Here is a 15,159-nt window from a genome sequence, read left to right on the forward strand (position 1 = left end):
CACCCTCTCCTGAAGAGTCACCTACCTGAAGGTGTTGATGATGTAGTCGACAGGTTTTAGTTTGCCGGCACGGGGAGGGGAGGCCCGGCAGGGTGCGCGGCTTCATTGAATACAAATGAAATACAGTTCCCTCAGCTAAGTCCCATGTGCTGTCAGTAAACATCAAATCCACTCTGATTGGACACTAATCCTCCAGGCCCCATGCTTGCAGCAGAGCCACCACGCAACTGCTGCCCAACTCTGAAATGTCCTTGATGCCTTAGTGGTACTCACTGTCACTGCCCCGCTCTGCTCGATATGAGATCACTCAGACCTGCTGTTTGGATGTGAACTGGAGGACACTGAAATTGACATGGATTGCACAGAGATTGCCAAATGCATAACGAAATCCACCTGCAACGTTTGTCCTATTTGCCCTCACAGTGACTGTCATTTTATACATGGATCCTCAAAATTATCAATATTACTGTCTGTCATGCAGAGTACAAAGTGTTAAACACATAGAAGTTATAATCTTAAAACACTTTTTCTGGACTTCTATTTTACTACACGATTTCTTACCACACGCATCTTACTGTCGGTAAAATACAGCACCGTCCCCCTCTTTCCTAAAGCTCTTCTGATCTCCTTCACTTAGAGAAGCTCTGTAATCTGGATTTGCCCCTTTGCAGAGAAAAGTAAAATACTGGGGGGGTCGGATGTGTGTGCTTCTATCTGTGTGTGTGTGTGTGTGTGTGTGTGTGTGTGTGTGTGTGTGTGTGTGTGTGTGTGCGTTTGTGTGCAGGGGAGAGGGTCATTTTCGTAACAGCAGTTAATCCAAAGCACCTACAACCTTTGCCTTACAAAAACACTATGCTTGTTGAATGTGCAACACAACACAAACTCATTCTACTTCATTCAAACATGCAGAAAAAAAGTTCTTTGCTTCACTGCAGCAGCATTTTATATTATGTTTGGCCATGAGCCATACATGGAGATGTAATTCGAATACATTCATTATTTTGTCTAACCAAGGTGATGTTCAGTGCATGACTCCGGGGGTGTACCTGACTACCTGGCTGCCCGCATGTCTCGCTTCATGTCACTGTGGCTGCAGCCTGATCCCTTCTGCAGAGGATCCCTGTTTATTAATGCATGAAAACAGATGTAAGGTGAGGAAGTGTCCATTTCTATCCAAATCTAATCTCAGAGCTCAGCACAGCGAGGGGTAGTAATACATATTTTAGACTGTGAAGACAGTCTTGTTAATACTGTCTCAGCATATTGCGGAAAGTTCCTGAATATCCTTACAGAGGGCCTGTAGAAACTGCGCAGGCATGTCCGTCGTCGGCATGAATATCTCGTTTAATCACAGTTGTGTAATTACAGTAGGAAGGGATCAGAGAGGGAGCGGAGTACTCTGCTGTTTTTACAAGATGACAGGAAAAAGCTGATGACAGTAGCTCCAAAACCAACTGCGCAGATGACTGAGGACTTTTTTTTCCCTTTTGGTAAGGTCAGAGGAACATTAGTCAGCTTGATGTAAAAAGGTAATTAAAATTGGAAAGAGAGGCGAGAGCAAGCCCTCACAGGGATCTAAAACTGACTGTAAAGATGAATTATCAAATCAAAGTGGAGAGTTGGAAAAAGAAATCATTTTTGAAGCCCCATTTTGATTCATCAGGGTTGTGCCATCATAAAGCCAATCAATTTTTACTGTCATTTCAAGCGTAGGTGTCATTCATCACCTACTGTAAGGCACAGTCTTATTTTGAGGTTGTTCAATACAGAAACTGTTTTCCTAGATGTCAAAATCAGAAAATGCAATTCATCTGTAAAAGTCAGACTTCATCAGGGTTGGGCACCTTTAACATTTTAAGCATAACAGTATTGGTGCAGGTATCTGGAATTCGGTACTAGTGCCCAACATTACCGTATTTTGGTACTTTCCTCTCTGAAATTACAAAAATGTAATTTTTGAACAGGCTGCAGAGGTGAGAGTCTTGCTGTCTCCCTTTCACTTTGTGTCAGTCAATAAGCGATTCTGCTCCTATGCTCTCTTCTGATGTTAAACACATGTAGAGCTACGTTTCTGTCCATCTGTCTGCCTGTCTGTCTGTCTGTCTGTCTGTGTGTGTGCATCCCTCTTGCCCTCTGTTTAGACACACAACTGATAAATATGTGAAATATGTATGTAATTTAAAAAAAACACCTTCACAAACAGTAGTGATAGAAGGCTACTTCTAAAGTTAAATAGGAAAGAAAATAGACCACATGCCAAACTATCACTGCAGATCAAAACTGTGAGTGTGTCCTGTATGGTACAAATGTAATGTGTCTGCAGCTCTACATAACTCTATATCGACTTTCAGTCATTTACTTTCCTGTCAGGATTAGATCCAGCTCTGTGCTGGATTTCCTGTCTTTGTAGCACTTCTGCCTCCTGTTTGAACCCAGCATTTTCACCCAGATGCTCCTTCAGGTACAGATATTTAGCACCATTTCATTTAATGTGATTCGGTTCTTGGTAGTACCCACATAATTCAGTTGGTACCATTAAAGGTACTGAGTTCGGTGCCCAGCCCTAGACTTCATGTATATTCTTTGTCATTTAAAAGCTTGTCCTGCGAGGTTCATCGTGAGGCATTGAAGCTCCTTACATTTAGGAGAACATGTTCTGTGCCAACACACACACACACACACACACACACACACACACACACACACACACACACACACACACACACACACACACACACATGTCAAGGGCAACAGCCTATAGCATATATGTGATCCCCTGGCTTCTTTCCCCAGCCCTCATCCACTCCTCTCATTACTTCTCCTCGCTCGGCTCTCAAGAGACTCTGGCTTTCAGTGCAGCAGATCACTCATCCCCATAAAGTCAACCTCAAACACAGAGACAGGGGCAGAGGTGTGTACTCGGGGTTTGCCGATCTAATCCTGACAGGAAAGTAAATCACAGAGTTCTGTTAGCCTCAAACTAAACAATGTGTGACTCTCAAATTTCTAATGTTCCTCCATTTGCCATACTTGCCAGACTGTGCACACAACGCCAGATTCACTGTAACAGAGGGATTTAGGAATTAAGCCGGGGATTTTAGAACAAATATAATACCACCCCAGCAGAAGCTTATAAAGACCTTACATTGAATAAGACTTGACTGAAAAATAAAATGAAAAATTTCAGCAAAACTTATAGAAACCTCGAGTAAATGAGCCTCGAGTGAAGGCGCAATTATGTAGTTCAGGGCTCTTTTAAGTGCTAATAGATTTCGTAAAACTACTTTAGCTTGGTACAATGTATAACTTTTTCTTTTACATCTCCCAGTATTAAAGAAAATTGCATTAAGCAGCAAGTAACGAGACGAACATGATGTACAACAGTGAGATCAGTGGCTAATCTGTCACACAAGACACTTGCCATTGTTTAATAAACACTCCACATCTCCCTGTCACTCAGCCCCTGCCTCCACATTAATATTGCAGCTCAGCCAGCAGAGGTGGGTACCTTGATGTGTATGTACGCGCTCATTGGTGCATGTTTTCACCATGTAAAATGTTTGCATGCTTTACCAAAAGTTGGTCTCAGATGGTTCACATGCAACAAGCCCATGTGCTGTCACTCACTCCTCTATCCATCGCTCACTTACTTAAATACACACGCACACACACACACGCAAACCCACACACACAACACAAATACATACAAATATTCGGCTTGCATGATCCCGGATCCCCACTCAGCCTTTTGACCCTGCTCTGCTCATCTCCTGACGTGCAGCAGAGACAGCAGCAGCCGTGGTGCTTCGTTAATGTCCCTTTTCATTCACACACGCAATGCACGGCTAAAGCCCTGGCCTCGCTCTGACATGCATACATGAATAAAAATCACACGCTAACTCAAAGTGAATGCTGCTCTGCAACAGAAATAAAAACAACTGTCTCCCACAGTGTGACACGTCACGTACTCAAGGCATGATTTGAATGTTAAACACACATTGACTTATGCATGAGCATGGGGCAGGAGGCACTAACTGGAAATGGGATTACAATGCCAGTGCAGCTACAGAGAATAATGCTGTCAGATGAATTGTAATGCACACTTAACAGACATTATGTACGTGGCTGCTTTGTATGTGTTTCCAGTGGGATTATTTGTCTCTGAAAGCATCTCCATAGGGACTAAATGGACTGTAAAATGGAGGTCGATGGCAATGAAGCTAGTACTTATCTAAATGACAATCACATACTCAGTTAGTGTAACATGCTGAATTGACACACTGTTTATTTTCCATTTTGCTTGTATACATGCACTACATAAACAGCAGCGAAAGCCAACAAATTCTCCAGAATTTCCTCTATGTTATAGAGAGACCCATAATCCATCTCCTCTGGGCACATCCTCTGCAACCCATCTTTTATCCAATCTCCAGCCCGATCTGGAGAAGCCACAGGTCATTAAAATACTTAGCGTCATAGCTAAAGAGTTCATTTTGAAATGAGAATTTTCCAGGAACTCATTTCCAACTTTCAACAACCACTAAGACACATGCCAGCTCAAACACAGGCTGAGGCAGACACAAAGAAAGAAGAAAAGGAAACCTGTATGCAAAATATTAATTTGGTGTGCACAAAAGACAGCCACACTCTAATGATAATAACAACATGATCACGCATGCCCATTTGCTGCAAATTATCTTAAAAATTGCCATCCAAAAACAACACTTTCTACCATTTTTCTATCTGATCCTATCCCCGCAGTTCTCCGTGCCCCTCCCTGCCGCTCCACAAAGCCTATAAAGGGGTCGAGGGTTTTGGTGTGGAGCCTGGAACAAGCCTGAGGGGGGGTCAGACCCAGAGACCGCTCCGATGACTTCATACCAGAGCTGGATGCCAGAGCGTGGGGAGACGAGTGGGAGGGAGGGATGAAAGCAAAGAGGTGGATGCAGAGGAGGCCTGAGCTGTGTCTGCTCTGGATATGAAGCCCCCCCTTCCCCGTGCAGGGGTGGATGACATCAAGACAGCCCCCCCCCTTTTCCTCCACAGTCTCCCTGGTTGTCCTCTCTTTTTAATATGAAGTGCTTTTGTTATTTTTTTTTTTTTTAAAAAAGCTTGCAGGTCCCTTAAATGTGACAATATGAATAATTCACAAGCTAAGTTTTATATTATTTGAGCTCGACTGGCCACATTATTTACTGCTCACTGTTTAAACATCTCCTCCTGTTGTTCACATGACAAAACAAGATGCATTATCAAGGATTAGCATATTTATTGAACTGCCAACTAAAACACTTGGACTCGCCATGACAAATTCCACTACCCCACCTTGTGGTGTTTGCGTCCAAGCACAGATTTACAACTTGTAAATCAACATTCAGGAACATGCTGTTACCGCGACCTAGTTCACGTCGCAGCGCCGCTCACATCCCATCTCTGCCCAGATCAGTCAGTTAGCTCTGGCTAAACGGCAATGGCAACGACTTGCGCTGCTGCCCAAGCCAATGCATGCTGGGTACACAGATGGAGCGGACAGAAGGAGACACAGAGAGAGAGAGGGAGAGAGAGAGAGTTAGAGGGTGAGAGCGAGAAAAAAGGGGGGAATGAGAGAGTATGGGAACTGATGCTCACAACAGATGTTTGCCACGGTTCCCTTATTGCAGCTACACTCTTCTTGGCACTTCATCAAACCCACAACAGAAGGAGCAGTTGTACCATATACATTTTGAAAGCTGATATCTAAACTACACAATGCTGTGAGGCTTAATAGAGAAATAAAGTGTCATAATTTGTGTAATCAATTAAAACTGGCTTTACTGATGATTCAAACTAAATCCTGCTGTGTTTGCTGAAACAGTTAGCTGATTAATCAATTCATTGACATAAATACATTTTAAAAATCATCAAACATTTTCATTGTAGTCTTTAGCAGGGGTGTGCCACCTCTGCTAACATCATAGAACATTTTAGAATTTTGAAAGCAGCATCAACACTTTGAAAAAAAAAAAATTGTTATACCATTATTGTCCAGGCCGCCTCGAATGAAGGGTTGCAGTGATGTACTAGTCTTACATCACTAGAGTATACCGTTAAGTTCATGATTATAATACTGTGTACATTTGCTTATCCACAATATTAAAAAACAAATGCAACTGTCTGGAAAATCTCACCTTCATTTTGGTTATTTTCAAAAGGGAGACTTTTTACACATACTTCCATTAACAAAAAAACTGTAATGCTGTGACACTGCAAAATTTTCAAAATCTATTATCATACCGTGAACGTCTCATACTGTTGCAACCCTAATTGAATGCTGTGAATCATTACAAAATTACCTAAATTTGTCTTCTAAAATTCAGTCAAAGTAAAATTACAGTGTAGTCTTCACAGGTTTAGTCCTACCAGAGACTTGGCCTGAGACCCATACTGGATTGTTTCCATGTTTTATTATTGACATTCAGGTCCCAGTTGAGTCTCACTATATAACTGCCATTTACAGATCTGTTTATCATTATATGTCACACCCGTGTGGGTCCATGAAGACCAATGATCACGAAAGAAATGCATAAATGCAATGTGTGTAACATGATGATTAGGCTGAGATAGGATTAGATAACAAGAGCAGAAACACGGTAAAAAAACGCTGAGTTGCAGTGTCAGTGAGTTGTAAGCGAAACAGGGGAAAGGACCTTTTGTCGGGTCCACCCGTCATATTCCTTTGGAACATGCACAGGCTGGGTCTATAATATGTCAGGCAAACACAGGACGGTTATAAAAAATTTTCAAAATTATCCGGTGCAATCAGTTCACGGAACAAATGTGCCTGGTCCATAAGGCTTCGTGTTCTTTATTTTGGACACATGGAGACCTTTAGCTGCTACTTACAATGATTTTATTACTGGTAAGCCTGACTACTTATTGCTAGATTCACTGATTAATTTTTTGCCCCAAAAAATGTTGGAACATAGTTGAAAAATAGTGGAAAATGCCCATTATAATTTTCCAGAGTCCACTGTGATGTATTCAAAATGCATCTTTGAGTCATAAGTCCAAAACCCAATGATAATCAGATTAATTATAATATCAGAAGAGCATCAAGTTATTACCTCCGAGAAGCAGAAACTAGACTGTGTTTGGCATTTTTCCTTTAATTAATTCCCGTTTTATTGATGATTACATAGTTGCTTATTAAATCTCTGTAGACTGTCTTCTCTACATTTTATTTTTATACAATAAAACATTTTGGGGCAAAGAAAATCCCACGGTGAATGCTGTAATGTTTAATGAGAGAGGCTATTGTTTTGGCTGTCTTCTACTAACCAAACTGATCACAAGACATGATGCATGCAGATTGGGGTGGTTTACCAGCCCGACTAAAACAATTTCCTGGAGGGGGGACAATCCTAATTTGATTAGCAATTAACTGTCAAAAGTAATCCATCAAGCAAAAAAAGCCAAACATTCTCCGTTTCCAGCTTCCAGATTTCCTGCTTTTCTACAAATTTTAAGTATTTTTTTGTTTTTGACTGTTGGTTGGACAAGACAAGGAATGTAAGGATGTCACCTTGGGCTTCCACACAGAATAATTAATAGATCAATAGGAAAAAAAAATGACAGACATGAGTTGCAGGCCTATAGTTTTGACCTTGCATGTCTAATTTTGAAAACCACAAACATGGAAGCAAAGGACAGTGAATCACATCAGACATCCTCAATGGTAAAACATCCACCGTTCCAGTCAAATCCACATTCCTGCACCGTGACTACTTTTGATGGGAGCAAACAGCCACACTTGATCAGCCATTTCGAATTCGATTTAGGCCACAGGCGCCGCTCAGTTAGCCACTCATCACAATGAGTAAAGATGTAATCAATGCACTCCGCTGTGAAACAAGTATTGGATTGACACACTTATCCGCAGAAGATAAATGGAGATTAGAGAAGCTTCGCTCGCCGTCTCGCCAAGTGCAACCCACGACGGCAACGCAATCACAATCACTCCATAACATTCTTGTTTTGTCAATACACACACGATGCGAACTTTGATTTCTATTTCACGCTTCAGTCCCAACACTCTGTTTATAGATAATAGTGGGTGGCTTTGACATTATGGAGCAGAACACCCCATGCCTCTGGTTTTGAAATACCCTTTTTATATGGTTGAGCAGATTTAACGCTACTGTGAAAACAGCGTGATTCACCACCCTCTGATCTTTTAACTTCCTCGACATGAATCACCCTCTTCTACACATTTTTTAAGAGCAGCTGTGGTGACTAACTGCACTAGAAAAAAAAATCCCCCTCATCTTTGGTATAGAATGACTTCATTGTTAATAAGCAGAGGAGACATGGACCCCGCTGAAGATGTCTGTGGGGCAAATAAGGCACATCCGAAAATATTGTTATATGATGTTTAACATATTGCCTCCTAAAACAGCACATAGTCATTCCTCTTATATTAAAAAAAGAGGGGAAAAGTGTTTCCAAGCGAGCAGGGTCGGTGGTTTGGAGCAGTTTGAGATGCCACATGTGGCTCTCATTCTGAGGGTGGAAACAGACAGCATCACTGCTTCATTTATGCTTCATTATATTGTGTTCCTCAATCTCTATGGGACTTTCCTTTGACATGAACAAAGAGAAGTGTTGTTACTTGATACCCTGTGGAGTTTTCAAAGGAAGTAACTCCATATTACTAAGAAAATCCTTCAGTTACACTCATAGAGTGATACTGGAAGATCTGACCTAATTAAAGTTGAAAAAATGCAAATTACCAAAAATGAAAGCCTGCTTTATAGCTTTACTCACTCCATTTGGGATATTAAAGTAATACTCCTCCCCCCAAATGACCATTTGTATATCAGTTACTCACCTCTTATTTTTCTAAATTCATAAAGACAACTTTGTTTTTCTCTCATACCAACAGTCAACAAAGATGGAGTGAATTCTCTCAATGAATTGAAAACACAGGCGTTCAGTAAGAGCAAAACTACATCAAAACATCCGTTCACAAACTCTCACGCAACTCATGCATTTTGGTGCAGCCCTTTCTGATGAGAAACTAAGCTAAAAGTGAATCTTATTTATGCTGTCTTCAGAGCAAGACTCCATCAACAAAAACAGCAATTTTAACTCACTGGCTTTGAGGAGCGTATAGATTCATCTTCATTTTCAGTATAGTTCTGAGCATATAACTGGATAAATGACTTGTATTATATTGCATAAGTTGTGTGAGAGTTTGTAAACAGATGTTTTGATAAAGTTTTTTTTTCTGCTGTTAAACCCAGTTGACTATGACTTCAACGCATCAGGAAATGCATTTGGAGTTCTTTGTTCACTGTGGAGGCATTTGAGAAAGTTTTCTACATAAATTCAACAAAAAACTGTGTGAGTGATATGCAAATGTTCATTCAGGGGTTGAAGTATTTCTTTAAGGTGATTTATAATAAAAAAAAAAATTATTTAATATTTCTGTTTTTAACTGTCTTTAACAAACACCATTACCCATGAGCCCAAAACAGGTTACACATCACTAGTGTGACAGACTGAGGCCAGCTGAGTGACATGCTTTTATCAAGCAGAGACAGCGGTACGAAAGATCACATTCGAAGAAAATGTGGGTAGATATCACAAAGAGGAAATGGTAATTCTTGTACAGAATGCTTCAACCAACTGGCTGTCTAAAAGCAGTCAGTGTGTTTATAGTTATATACAATGTACTGTGGCGGTTGTGGCTCAGGAGGTGGAACGGTCGTCCAACAATCACAGGGTCGGTGGTTTGATCCCTGGATCTTTCTGTCCACATGTCAAACCCCAAGTTGCTCCCGATGGACAGGGCAGCGCCATGCAAGGCAGCCATGGGTGTGTGAGTGTCTGTGTGTGAATGAGAGGTCAATTACGAAATGCTTTGTCCGTTGACCACAGCAGACTCTGGTGAAAAGTCTGCGGTCATAGAGGAGGGCGAGATGATCGTTCAAATGATGCACACTTTGAGCAGTTTCTGCACGAGGGCATTAGTGGTTACAAACAATTATGCGAAATCTGACAAAAGTGGTTGCATGAGAAATTTTCACTCTGATGGCTACAAAAGATAAATTTGCCATTGATACATGACATGGAAGCTTATCTAGTGAAGAAAACTTTTCAAACAATTTCACTACAAACAACAAAATTCCATGACTTTTCCAGGTTTCTCATGACCATGGGAGCCCAATTTGTTTAAAAGAGAGAGAGAGAGAGAGAGAGAGAGAGAGAGAGAGAGAGAGAGAGAGAAAGAGAAAGAGCTCTTTTCCCCTTTTTTTTTCATTACACACCTGGACAGTTACTGTGTGAAATGGGCGTGAATGTCAGATTAACGCTTTTGGAAAATTGCTTAAATTGTCGCACATAGTGCCTCCAATCCCAAAATTTGAAAGCTGTAGGAGGGGAGAGAGTGTCAGACACTGCTTGACTACACAACAAGCACTTCATTCGAAGCATACTGACTCCTTTGAAATTAGATATTATGAGAAAAACTTCATGGAGGCTGTAATTTTTTTGTATGCTAACTCAAAATGGATTGTGTTTCACACAAAGGGCTCAAATTTAAATGTCAAACAATGTAGTAAATTCTCACTTATTTTGAAATTCAGATAGTGAACCTCAAAAACACATTTCACTTCTTCATAAAGGCAGATAAAAGACACCCTCATTCATGTGACCCACATTGGAAAGAGAGAAAGAGGAATGCAAAAGAACAATCTTGCACTATACAGCACAGTATAAGCATTACTGGCATATTGGCGAGGGGTGAATGTGAGTTTGGACGTGCATACACACACTAAATAAACATTCAGACATTCAGCGGCTCCTGTCAGTGGTTAAGTGAAAAAAACTAGTGAGGAAAAACGAAAGGAAAATCTCTTTGCTTTGTCTTTCTCACACAAACACGCGCACACTGACACATACACACACAAATCAATCCAACTACCCGCTATAATCAATCCCAGGGCTCTGAGGAGTGCTTCACTTTATTACAAACTCTCCCTACTTCATCTCTCCAGCAATCTGGAAACATCGAACTCAAGTCTCATTCAGCCATCAACACAACCTCCTCTACAACCCCCACACGCAAACACACACACACACACACACACACACAGACACACACTTCCCTCCTCCTCGACAGCCTTCGAAGCTGAAGTTTGGAGCCTCGGCGGGTCCCAAGGCTCCCTTTTGACACACACAAACACACTTATGCAAACGATCCCATTGGCTTTCCACTGAATTTGTAGCAGCAGGCTGAAAGGCTTAAATACTGCTGGAAACTTCATTTCCATATAACAGTGAAGGGATCTTTTTTACAGCTTTAACATAAACCTGTGGAACTAATACTCAAAGTTACATGTGCGCACACAAAGACCTGAGCATCCCACAACTTAAAAAATCAATTTCCAGTGACCTCTGAATGTTTAGCCACAGCATCTCAAATCCACATTACACAAAAAAGCAGACAGAAAGAGGAGTTTAAGACTCACCCTCGCAGATCTTGTCCAGCCGCTGGCGTTTCACTTTATGTTTGTCGACCAGAGCCATCCCGTCACAGCTTCAAATGTTCTCTCCTCTCTGGATTTCGTTATCCACCTCTCTCCTCCTTTACGTCTCAAATGCTCCGCTCCTCCAGACGTTAGCTAGCTGGTGTTTTAAACCTGAAAATTAAGAAAACAGGGACAAATATTATTACTGAAAGCCAACCAGACATTGGTGTATATTCACTGTAAATTCCGCAACTTTTTATGTTTTTATTTCTGGGATTTAGGTCTTTTATTTTACTTGCTTTATTCTTTTGTAAGGAACTATGTACTGAAAATATCTACATGTCACCATTTTATTTATTGCACCTGAAGATGATATACACCTGCAGTTTCTTTGGCAGGTCACAGGTAAAATACACTCTACACTAGGACTGCAACTAACGATTATTTTCATTGACGATTAATAGGTTGATTGTTTTTTTAATCAAGCGATTCGTTATTTGGTGTGTAAAATGTCAGAAAATTGTGAAAAATGTAAATCTGTGTTTCCAAAAGCCCAATGTACAATGTACAACGTACGTACAATGACGTACAACAGCATACAACAAACAGGACAATATACTAAATAATGCAATACAGTAAATAGTAAAAAAGAAGTGCATCATGTGCTAATACAAGTAAAGTGTGCACAATGCAAAGTCAAATAAAATGTCAGTGGTTACGGGGCTGGGCTACTTTTAGATAAACCTGTATTTCAGCATAAAAGCTGCTGAAAGAGCTATTGTAATCATGTGTTAGTCGTCCAGTACTTTGTGTCTTAACAGATATGCCTTTTAATTTCATGCTCATTAAGGAGATGAGGAGGTCAGGTAACATTCAGCCATCTGAACTCTTAATAATCACGATTTCCTCACTCCTTTAAAGTGAATCACAAGAAAAACTGTCACCTGATAGCAATCACCCACAGTTGTTTACATCCCAAGACCTCATCACAGTGATAATCAATTTACAGCCCACGAGCCAGAGCGAGTGCCGAGTGGCCAGCTGACCAATTTATCTATTTCACAAGGAAAAGAAACGGATTCAAAATCTGATTTTCTTTAACTCTGAATGTAAATATGGGGCCAGAGTGCATAAAAAGCATCAGAATAGAGCTTTTTTTCCAAAAGGGAAGTACCAGAGGAGGATCCACTCGACTGCTCCAAATGTCCTCAAATTCTAGAAACGTCCTTGCTTACGCCTAAGCTGTGTAGGGCTGCTGTGAATGGATTTGCCTCTTGGTTCAACACTTTAACCCATTTCTATACTTGAGTGAGGAAACATCAAAAGGTTAAAATCAGGCAATAAATGAATGATATATACTGATAATTATTATAAATGTTTGTTTGTTAACTGGATTATTGTCATCTTGTAAAAGTGCCCCCCGAGGCAAAGCAAGTTAAGCATCCTTATCATAGCAGAATCAGTGAACTGCCTCGCACTGAACAGCCATTTCCTTGCAGGGATTCGACTCTCCACTAGAGGGAGCCTAATTTAATGAAGAAATGTCACTTCTGCAACCAGAGACCCCAAAATGAGTGGAAAACACAGCAAAAAGGCAGACAAACACAGAGTGAGTGAGTAAATGAGGCGTTTTACCAATCATTTACGTTCAGTGACTGATGCTCCTCTAAAGAGCAATCTTCTAATTGGTTCCTGCTGAAGCCGGAGGGAAACGGCACAGTTTTTTTTTTTTTTTTGGTGGTGGGGGCGCAGGCAACCGGAGATAGACAGAGGAAGGCACAAAAAGACAGACACACAAGATGACAAGCAGAAATGTAGGGTTGCTCACACACACTCTCGGGGCAGCAAGTCACACAGAGGAATGTGGGTCAGTTAGTCAGCAGACGGGAGGAGGTTGTATCAGCAGAATAAAGACATAAAAGGGGGTTGGTGGGAGGGAGAGGAAAGTACTAGAAAAACATCGTCTAACAGGATGAGTACAGTGTGACACCATCCTCCTCCTACATTTTCACTGTATCTTTTTCAGCACTTTCACATTTATAACCCTACCTCTGTTTATTTCCATATTCGCCTCTGGGCGCAATCCTAGAGTGCTGCACTTTGAGAACAGCCATTACTTGACTTATACGACGCGCTGCAACTGCAGATATAACTGTTTCCGTGGGATGGAGGGCAAGCTAAGCAATGTGGCTGAATTATGAATTTATGTTGCATTTCTGTATGACCAGCTGTTGTGGCAGGAGGTGGTGCACTGCAGCTAAGTGATTTTAAAAGTTTGTAGGTGTTAAATTTATCCTGCATTCAAAACAACATGAGCTCCCGTCTTCATCTGACACCGACTTCTCTTTTCAACCAAAAACACATTTCGGCTCGCTTCACCAGTCAGCTCTGCTTCAGCTTCCCTCCTCCACAAGGTAAGCCTTCCTGCCAAAGAGCTGAAGACCCACATGTGAGCAGAGAGGAGAAGTAATTGAGCAAGAGGGAAGGCAGGAAACAGTCAGTCAGAGGCGGGGGAGTCACACCACCTTGGCTATGAATAGACTGGAGGAGACGTGCATGGGCATCTTCTTCTCTGTGCTGCATGAGCGGCAACGCTTAAGGTCACGGGTGCATCTGGCCATTTAGTCATTATAAACTCTTCTGATATAGACTTCACTTCACTGACAGCTGCCTCCGAGGAATAACAGTGAGATATATATACAGAGGCTACTCAAGTGCACAGGTGCCTGCAAAACAACTACTCAAAATCATAATGTGCAATAACATGTGGTGGTTATACAACATCAGGATGGTAGTAAAACCACACTATCACTATACAATACTGTGAAATCCAGTACAACTAGATTTCTAAAGTCATCAAGTTTTGTATAAACTGCATCTCAGATTGGCCCTTGGGGCATGTTTAATTTAAAGACATAACTTGAAATTAGGGATGCATGATAATATCGGCATGTCTTCAGTATCCGCAAATATTTGGTTTGATATGAAATATCACAATAAGTCAACATGCTGATTTCTGAAAAAAAAAATATTGACAAAGTGAACATGTGCAAAACATCAACCCTAAGTTGAGCTATTTCTTTCTTATTTTGCACAATAAATAAATAATACATACATTGAAAAGCATTGTATTTCATGTCTATGTCATGTCTGTATCTGCTAGTGGGCCACCAGGATAAAAGTATGCATACTATGATGTAAATTCCACTACAGAAAAGACTTGATGATATCTAAAATTAGGTGGGGAAAGGGTATATATATCAATATTGGTATCAGTTAAGCAATAAGGACTAGGGAATAATTCAGTATAAAAGCCAAAGTGCAGCACTTTTGCACATAAGTTAACAAACGTTACATTCATGCCCATACCAAACGGGTTCATACAATGCTGATTAAGCCTGTCCCTGCCACAGAAATCTTTCTTTAGCCCCATTTCACACTACCTATTCAAGGCCTGAATTTCGCCCCATTACTCTGCCTCACTGTTCTTTATAAAAGGTATGATTGTGGAACCGGGCGGCAGAGTTGTCTCGCCTTTAAGCCGGCAGCAGAGGTAACTGTGTAAAAGGGACAGTCAGCAGGATGGGACCATAGATGGCATGGGGGGCACATTTTATTGACGTTATGTCCACCGCTGGAAGGTTTTGGC

General features: G+C 41.0%; 1 protein-coding gene across 1 annotated transcript in view; it reads right to left on the reverse strand.

Annotated features, from left to right (window-relative positions):
- LOC121954556 (C-terminal-binding protein 2-like) overlaps window positions 1–15,159 on the reverse strand; it is an 80,711-nt gene that overhangs the window by 41,919 nt on the left and 23,633 nt on the right. Inside the window, exon 2 of the mRNA XM_088086278.1 lies at window positions 11,511–11,681. Coding sequence (XP_087942404.1) covers window positions 11,511–11,568 — 58 coding nt within the window. The 5' untranslated portion in view covers window positions 11,569–11,681. The remainder of the gene's footprint in view (window positions 1–11,510; window positions 11,682–15,159) is intronic.

This window comes from Plectropomus leopardus, chromosome 13, assembly GCF_026936395.1.
Source record: "Plectropomus leopardus strain MGB_pleo_1.0 chromosome 13, ASM2693639v1, whole genome shotgun sequence".
In the NCBI taxonomy this organism is placed as follows: Eukaryota; Metazoa; Chordata; class Actinopteri; order Perciformes; family Serranidae; genus Plectropomus; species Plectropomus leopardus.